This window comes from Sinocyclocheilus anshuiensis, unplaced genomic scaffold (assembly GCF_001515605.1).
Source record: "Sinocyclocheilus anshuiensis isolate Anshui unplaced genomic scaffold, SAMN03320099.WGS_v1.1 scaffold534, whole genome shotgun sequence".
Lineage (NCBI taxonomy): Eukaryota > Metazoa > Chordata > Actinopteri > Cypriniformes > Cyprinidae > Sinocyclocheilus > Sinocyclocheilus anshuiensis.
Window position 1 is genome coordinate 233,141 of NW_015547712.1, and position 9,035 is coordinate 242,175.

The following is a 9,035-nucleotide window of genomic DNA, read 5'->3' on the forward strand; positions in this document are numbered from 1 at the left end:
TGCTTTTTTTTTTTTATTTTTTTTTTTTTAATTATTATTATTTTAATTTAAAATGCAATAAAAAAAGATACATGAAATTGGGGCTGTACAATTTGGAAATGTAAGATTCTTTTTAAATGTTTTTGATTTAAAATGCAATTAAAAAACAAAATGTTAATATTGTAATAGTTCACTGTAAAATAGAAAATTGAGTGCTCTTATCAGATCCGTTAGTTCAGGGAGCGTTGCAATATATATTTTTTTTAATTTCCATATTTTTAGTTACAGTGTACTAAAATATGATGAATATCTCAAAATATAAACTTTCTAAAAAAAAAAAAAACTTGAGAGAGCATCAGCTGTGGAAGTGCAGATGGAAACTAGAAATGCTAAACTCATGAAGTGCATGTTATGATACAAGTGACTGTATTTCACAGCGGTTGTGTGATGTTGCATCCTAAATGATGCGCAATTAATTTACATTTATGCATTGAACACACACTTTCATCCAAAGTGACTTACAAAAAGCAATTTGTTAAAGAGCCAACAATATTTGTAATATACAATGCCAGGTTTATTAGACAACTACATTAGGAAGCAAACTAGAAAACAGAAGAAATAGATGACTGATCTGGCTGTTTAGGATGACGCGGGTTTCATAAAACTGAATTTCAAAGCTCAAATGCAGCCTGTATTTCATGATGCTGGATTGCTAATATAAACTGACCTGTTGTGTGTAGGAAACTGACTCAGGAGGAGCTGGAGAGACGCGAGAAGGAGTCGAAGCTGTCGGAGGTGGACAGTAAAGCTCTGTGCTCAGAGGAGGATGTGAGAGCCCTCAAACAGAAGATCAAGGACATCGAGGATGAGATGCAGCAGAACGAACGCTCTCTGAAGTCTGAGGTGAGAAACATTTACTGCACAGAGTCACTGTATTCTCAATCCGGCACATCAGTCTCGATCTCAACTCCCTGCCTGCGCTTTCTAACAGGTGGCAATCCAGGAGAAGAAAGCCCATGAGAACTGGGTGAGTGATTACCACGCTTCGTCTTTGTAATGAAAACTAGAAGCTTTTTGTCTTTTGCATTAGAGATGCACTGACTGATACTGATAGCTTACAATTATTTCAAATCATTACAATTAAATGACAATTAAAAAAAGCAGATAATTACTGAAACTTAAACTTGGCTAATGTTAATACCAATAATGCATTATTATTAATACTAATGTTATTGGCTAATACTGATATATTTACCAATGTTTTAATCATACTTTATTTTCTATAGTTGAAAGCCCGCACCTCTGAACGAACTCTGGTGGAGGAAAGGAGAGAGTCGGCCACCCTTCGTCAGAAGTGAGTAGTATTCTCCATATCATTGCTGTTATTGTCAGAGTTGTTTCTGATCTCTGGTGTTTGTGCATTTGTAAAGGCTTGTGGAGTACGGAGATAAAATATCAGACCTGGAGCAAAGTCTGTTCAAACTCAACTCTGGACCTCCAGATCGCCACATGCAGCCACAGAGAAGAAGTGAGCAGTTTCTGTCCTCTAATTCACTCTTCACAGGGACTTTACAACACAAACGACCCACGTAACGGCTGCTGTTAGTCTGGCAGGCTTTTGCATAATGCAGTGTTGTTAGGAAAAATATTAAAAATCATTTGTTAATTGAAATCAAATATAAATATTAGATGAAAAACTAGATGAAATAATTTTTTTTTGTAAATAAATGAAAGAAAATACAAAAAATATTTTTTAAAACAAACAAAAACTGACAAAAGCTTAAATAAAATAAAGACTAAAATGAATAAAACAGAAATAAAAATTTATGCAAAATAGAAATTTATAAAAAAAAAAAAAGACAAACATTCAGTCCGACAGTCTTTTTTTTTTCTTGTATGATGCAATGCGGTTATTGTTAACTGAAACTAAAAATCATTGTCATTAATTGAAATTAAATATAAATATTAAATGACAATTTTTAACTAAAATAAGTACTAAAATAAACTGAAACTGAAATAAAAAAAATCATTAATGATCAATAGAAAAAATATATATAAAAAAAGACAAACTAATGACTTTCTTTCTTATATAATGCAATGTTGTTGTTGTTGTTGTTAACCAAAACTATTTCAATAAATTTCAAATAAAACTGAAATTGTTCTAAATAGCAGTTAGAAATATATTTTTTTAAAGAACTGACAATGACAAAACCACATTTAGTCTGACAGGCTATTAAAATAATTTAAATAAAGCTGAAATAAAATGTAATTATTACATAACTTAATAGCTAGATAGAAAAACTATAAAAAAAAACAATGACAAAAGCATGTAATGAAATGACTAAAAATAATGAAAGCTGCTAAAAAATAACTACTATAATAGTATATAAATATTAAGATAACTTTGGTATAATGTAATTCCAGAGATGATGCAAGCAGTATTTTTATCTTTCATTGAAGTAGACATTTTACATTTTTCTAAGATGACGAAAAAAAACTCCAGATAAAGAATAGTAAAGTAAGAATACAAATACTTATTGATAACAAGCTACTTTCGTAAGCTTGTCTGACTGAGCAGCAGTAACTGAGGGGCGGAGCTTAGCGCAGGGTTGATTCCTGTCATGTGTCCGGTATTGTTTTTGATTGTGCCGGTTTGGTCTGAGCAGGTGACTCGTACGGGCCGTCTCCTGTGAGTGGGGGGGCTCCCTCTCCTCCTCTAATGATCGAGGGTCCCGGACGCCCCCCCTCTGCACCTGTAGGGCGAAGGGGCGAACCGTTCGGTGAGTCGCCGCTGCGTCATCCTCCTCCCCTTGACATCAACTTAATCCTCCTCCTTTCATTTTTCCAGCTTTCCTGTTTTTGAGTCGCTCTACGTTTTTAGATCGCCTGTCATTTCCCCCTCAGTTTCTCTCCTCACAGCATTTCTTTCTGTCTTTGTCATTGAAAGCGCTCCTGATACGTTTGCTCCTGAACTCCAGCATCTAATGTCAGTATAAAATGATTTATAACGGCTCCTAATCACTTGTGATCTGTTCCAGGTCCACGACCCCCGTCTGACCCTCACGGACGCTTCTCAGAGCTCGGACACCCGCTGCCCTCCAGACCAGGTGCTTATGATACGAGCCGTTATAAAGCAGCTGCATTTGTTTATAAAATTAAATATTATTATTATTATTATTATTTAAAATAACCGTTTTCTGTTGTAATACATTTTAAAATGTAATTTATTTCTGTGATCAAAGCTGAATTTTCCAGTCCTCAGTGTCACGTGATCCTTCAGAAATCATTCTAATATGCTGATTTGCTGCTCGAGAAAGATTTCTGATTATTATCAATGTTGAAAACAGCTGTGCTACTAAATATTTTTGTGGAAAGTGTGATACATTTTATTTTTCATGATTCTTTGATGAATAGAAAGTTCAAAAGAACAGCATTTATTTGAAATAGAATCATTTGTAACATTCTAAATATCTTTACTGTCACTTTTGATCAAATTAATGCATCCTTGTTGAATAAAAGTATTAATTTCTTAAAAAAACAAAAAGGAATGTTACCTTTCCTACTAAAATAATTACTAAAATAACTAAAACTGAAATATAAATCAATCAAAGCTAAATAGAAAAATTATATTAAAAAATAATGACAATGATTATATAAAAAAGAAAAAAAATTAAATTTTTTTTTACTTTTTTTGTGATTTGAAATATAGCTGAAATAAAATAAATATTTGATAAATCTTGAAAATATTTATATTATACTGAAATAAAGCTAAATAGAAAAATGTAACTTTTTTTGTGATTCTTTAATGAATAGAAAGTTCAAAAGAACAGCATTCATTTGAAATAGAAATTGCTTGTAACGTAAAACTCTTTACTGTCACTTTTGATCAATTTAATGCATACTTGCTGAATAAAAGTATTAATTTCTTTCAAAAAAAAAAATCCCCAAACTTTGAAATAGTAGCGTACGGTTTTTACAGTCATTGTTTATTACGTTAACATTTAAATACTCCATGTAAAGAGTTCACTGAATCCTAAATCTAATATTGTAAAGAAAATAAATATTTAAATGTGAATTTTCATCATTTAATTATATTATTTCTTAATTTTTTAATAAATGTGGACTGTATCAGATATGGTTTGAATTGCACAGTTTAAGATCTACATTATATCTGCATTCACAGATGTCCAAATGTCTGTTTTTCAGAAATGTTTCCTCCGATGAGTTCATCTCCCTGTGCACATGATGGACCGATGGTAAGGATCACAGCGGTCACGCTTTTCTCTGTTTGAGATTTGATGTACATTGTGTTCAGATGTGAGCGAGGAGATCTCCAGTAAACGTGTGTAAGAAACAGTCATGTTGTTCTCCATTAAACGACACTGGGTGTGTTTGCTTTAAAGCAGACGGCACTGGTCAGTGAGACGGCCGAGGCCTCCGAGCAGGTCTCGTCTGAGCCAGTAGAGCCTGTGAGTACAGCAGCTGGGTGCTGGGATGGATGGGACGGCTTTGTGCACAGTGCCAGGTTGCTTTGTCAGCTGTTTTTGGGTCTTCAGAGCCTGATTAAACACGTCTTTCTGTTCAATTTCTAATCACTGTGTGGGTCTTGTGCTCGGAATGTGGCGGATGTTTAACAAAACTCATGTTGGTGAGTGAGTTACAGCATGTACAGGCCTGAAACACACTCTACACAAGTGCATGCATGCAAAATAGCAGTGCAAGATTGATTTGTTGTGATTTCATAATGGAACACAACAAAACTTTATCGGCCCCTGTGAGTAGTAAGGTATATTACCACCACAGTGACACAAGTGCATGTTAAGTATGTCCAATTTAATCGAATGTAAAATTAAAATAAATAAATAGGGCTGCTCAAATAATGCAGCTTCATCTCTGCATGTCCTGCAAGTTTAACGTGCATTTGGTAATGCAACATTTGTCACTTATGCTTTTAGACATTTTCATCATTTCAAACATTTTTGTGGACGGAAGTATTCTGCCAAAATAAAAGCTTGAGGCTTTGAAATGTCAAAAGCTTGAATATTTTAAAAATTTAAATATTTTATAAGTTATAAAAGCTTGAGTACCCATTAATAATAACTTTAAGACATAAATATTATTATTGTAATATTTGTTTTTACAGAACAATTGTAATTTACAACCGTTGAATCTTTTTTCTAAACCGTTATGATAATTAAGCATTGAAGTGTTAAAAGCTTGAGAGTTTGAACATTTGAAAGTGAAGAATTTAAGACATCAATATTAATATTGTAACTTAATGATAATATACAAAATGATCAAATATTATTTTACATTATACATTTATTTTACAACAGTAAGATAATTTCTTTATTCATTTTTAGTCAACAATTATTATAAATATTATTAATCAAGCTTGAGTGACTTTGAGCGTTTGAATTTAAGACACATTAGTATTGTAACTTGTGTAAAATAATGATCAGATATTCAGTTTATTTTACAGTACCGTTGTAATTTACAACAGTAATATTTTTTTCTTATTTAGAATTAGTTAGATTAGTAATCAACAATAATAATAATATTATATTAATAGTTAATGATCAATAGAACTGATAATTATTACTGCTATTATTATTATTATATTACATTTGATTGGGGTTCCTAAAACACCAGTGTGACCATTAAACAACATCAGAGAGCCATGCGCATTCATGTGAATGTTAAATTATTGAAAGAACTTAATCTCATGGCGACTACAAGTATTTGAATATTAAAATATTTTGTGTTTAAGATGTTGGGGTAATAAAAGGGTTAGTGAATCCCTGCACTTGTGTCTGCTGTTGTTCTTGTATAAAGTGTGTTTCTGGCCTTGCAGTGGTTCACTGATGTCTGCTTGGGTTGGTTAACAGGAATCCGGTGTTAAACCACCTCAGAGCTCTAGAGAGTATTTTTCCGTAACCTGTAGTTCTGCATTTTCTCCTCCAGCTCTCTAAGTCTCAGAGTCAGGGATCCTTCCTCCCGTCTCCCATCCGGGATTCTCCGGTTCTGCCACCCAAGTCTTACGGACCCCCGGTCATGCCGCCTATGATGATCCGACTGCACATGATGCCTCCAGAGCCGCGCTATAGACCGCCACCCATGGACTCCTACGGCCCTCCACCTCCGATCGGCCCGTTTGGACCTGTACCGCCACCGTTTGGTAAGAGATTCAACACTGCTGAAACTAGTGATGCACCAACATTAACTTTTATTAAAGATTTTAATTAGCCAAAAGTTTATTAATAATCAGTTAATCCGATTTATTTACTAATGAACACTCAAATAAACCAGTTGTGTGTATATATACTGTGATACTCGGATACTGTGATTTCCTTCTCACATGGCTGATTTCACCATTAAGTCTTCACCTGAACAGTTTATGTTGCTGTATTATGGTATCATTGTAATCCTTGACCATCAAAACATAGGGGTAGACATCACCTTTTCTGTGTTTTCGTGGTTTTTGGTTCAGGAGCTAGATACATAATTTGGTTATGGTGGAACTTAAAATGGTCGCCATGGCAACCACGAGGTGTTTTTGCGATGGCGCCATTTCTGAAAATGTTTAGGGCCGCAAAACTATCCAAGTGTACCAAGTTTCATGCTTTTATGAAAAAGTGAACATTTTCACATATCACCTGGACTAATAAAACGTTTAAATTGCACATAAAACGGTTTAAATATAAGCTTTTTAATAATTACGTTTCTACTCGAGTTCATTGTTAAAATATGAACTTTTAAAAACTTGTTTTCATGAGATTTATCAAAAATACATTGAATAATGAAGACAACATTATTAAATATATTTTAATATGTAATGTTATATTAGAATAAATAATATTTGAAACGTATGTAATATAGTGCACATTTAGCAAAATGCTCCTCTTTAGAGTTGTATTTTGTTTCTAGCTGACTAACAAGTTTGTGGACATTGAATGGCTTGTTTCGTGACATTGCTTACATACGGTTTTATTGATGTCTTTACTAATATTTGTTTTTGTGAAAACGAAGACTTTTTAAAGCTTATTTTAAAATATTTTTTTGAATAATTGTATAAATATTATTGCACTGTATTAAATTTTTTAAAGAAACCAAAAATAAAACAAATGTTATTTTATAATTAATGAATTAATCAAATTTGGAGTTGTACATTAGAATTATACACAAGTCAGTTTTGGAGGGCTGAAGTTATTGACTGAAACTATTTTGAAACTTAAAACTGATGTCTCGGCTGAAATATTTTGGTTGCATCACTAGTCTTTGTGGTTACAGCGATCTGTCATTCCACATTAAAGAGTGTCAAAACTACATTTATTTTTTTGTTTCATTATAAAATTGATGATTTGAAAGTTAACTGAAAAAAACTTAAAATTTGTTGGCTTGAGAAAGCCTAGCCTGAGAGTTTGAAGCAACTGTAAAAGCTTGAAGTTTGAATAGATAGATAGATGGATGTTGCTAGCATGATTTAGCATGTTAACATGTTTTAACACATTGTTAGTATGATTGTTCTTAGCATGTTGTCAACATGGTTACCGTGTTGCTAGCTTGTTTTTAACATGATTAGCATGTTTTAACGTTGTTAGCATGATTAACATGTTGTTAGCATGTTGGTAACATATTTCTAACATAATTAGCATGTTAATATTATGTTGTTTACATGATTATCATGTTGCTAGCATGTTGATGATGAAACAGAAAATTGCTGTTTCGGCTTAAATATTTTGGTTGCTGAAATTTTGGTGCATCACTAGTCTTTACGCGGTTACGGCGATCTGTCACGCCACATTACAGAGCGTGAAAACTACATTTATTGTTTGTTTCTTAATTAAATTGACAATATGAAAGTTAATCAGACGTCACAGTTTTGTTCAGTGATTTTGGATATTAATTTTCAGTGCATCTCTAAACCTTGCGTTGCGTTTTGCTTGATCAGGACGAGGCCCGCCGTTGGGACCGCTTCCTCCTCCGCCGCTTGGACCGCGGGACATCCCGCCCGAATTCTTCGGCCCCCGCGGACTCCCCCCTCGACCCTTCCCTCCCGGAACTCTGCCGCCTCCCGGAGCCATGATCCCGCCTCCGTACGGCGGGCGCGGTTTCCCAGGACCCCCTCCGCTAATCCCTCAGCGCTCCAGAGACGGCGAGGGGAGCGCCACACCAGCCAACGACCCGCCAACGAATGCATCCCATCAGCACAGCGAGCCTTGACATGAGAACGTGCCGATTCTTCTCAATACTTAACCATCAAAATCTGGTTTGGGTGGAAGAAAACACGTTATTTTGTTTGAATAACACATTTGTGACCGAAATAATGAGGGATTTTGATTTTATACCTTAGCAAACCTTTCCTATGGAAATAGTTTGATTTAATATGCATTACAATAGTTTTTCCGGTGGTTGTCATGTGGTTAAATTAAGATCTCTACCACTTGACCCAGTGCTGATGCATTCTGGGATGTCAAACTGATATTTAGACGCGTCGTGAAGTTATTACCTCATGCCTTTAATGTGAGAGGATTTTACATATTTTTATGCCTTTTCACCATTTTTGAACGCCCATATTACTGCTTTTAGTCTGATGATTCGCCTGCCCACTTGATTATTTGCCAGCTCGCCTGTGTTAGTTTTAACGTTTGATTCGTCGTGCGTCTGCTCTTATGATTTCTTTTCCTAGCGGAAAAAGGCACATATGATGTCATATTGACAAAGTATTTGTACATTTCTTTCAGCTGCGTATACAATAAAATATTCTCACAAATCAGACACAATAGAAACAGATGAACGTTGTGTGTTTGCGCATCTGAGCTTTCCTAGTCAACAGGTGATTTAAATGTATTATTGGATGTTGCATGATGATGAAACACGAGCAGAATGAATTTTTGACAAACTCTGTGACTTGATTGTGACAGTTACGTCAAAACATTCATGAAAACGAAATAGTCTCATTCGATTCATGAGCAAGTGTCGCACATTCATCGCAAATGATTCATTGAATTGTAATAATTTATATATATATATATATATATATATATATATATATA

The 9,035-nt window shown here is 34.2% G+C and overlaps 2 protein-coding genes across 5 annotated transcripts in view; one reads left to right on the forward strand and one right to left on the reverse strand.

Moving 5' to 3' along the window:
- The window catches only part of LOC107704041 (melanoma inhibitory activity protein 3-like), a 26,324-nt gene extending 17,316 nt beyond the window's left edge, over positions 1 to 9,008 (forward strand). The window contains exons 19-28 of one of the 4 annotated variants that reach the window (XM_016506873.1): positions 720 to 882; positions 971 to 1,006; positions 1,266 to 1,333; positions 1,410 to 1,507; positions 2,646 to 2,759; positions 3,018 to 3,086; positions 4,186 to 4,235; positions 4,383 to 4,448; positions 5,944 to 6,157; positions 7,931 to 9,008. In XM_016506873.1, the coding sequence (XP_016362359.1) occupies positions 720 to 882; positions 971 to 1,006; positions 1,266 to 1,333; positions 1,410 to 1,507; positions 2,646 to 2,759; positions 3,018 to 3,086; positions 4,186 to 4,235; positions 4,383 to 4,448; positions 5,944 to 6,157; positions 7,931 to 8,202 (1,150 nt within the window). In that variant the 3' untranslated portion in view covers positions 8,203 to 9,008. The remainder of the gene's footprint in view (positions 1 to 719; positions 883 to 970; positions 1,007 to 1,265; positions 1,334 to 1,409; positions 1,508 to 2,645; positions 2,760 to 3,017; positions 3,087 to 4,185; positions 4,236 to 4,382; positions 4,449 to 5,943; positions 6,158 to 7,930) is intronic. The other 3 variants (XM_016506874.1, XM_016506875.1, XM_016506876.1) reach the window with 3 other exon arrangements.
- Positions 2,131 to 9,035, reverse strand: part of LOC107704043 (axin interactor, dorsalization-associated protein) — a 17,509-nt gene continuing 10,604 nt past the window's right edge. Inside the window, exons 11-12 of the transcript XR_001635903.1 lie at positions 3,084 to 3,089; positions 2,131 to 2,140 (exon numbers count right to left, since the gene is read on the reverse strand). The gene's annotated coding sequence lies outside the window, so the exon portion shown is untranslated. The remainder of the gene's footprint in view (positions 2,141 to 3,083; positions 3,090 to 9,035) is intronic.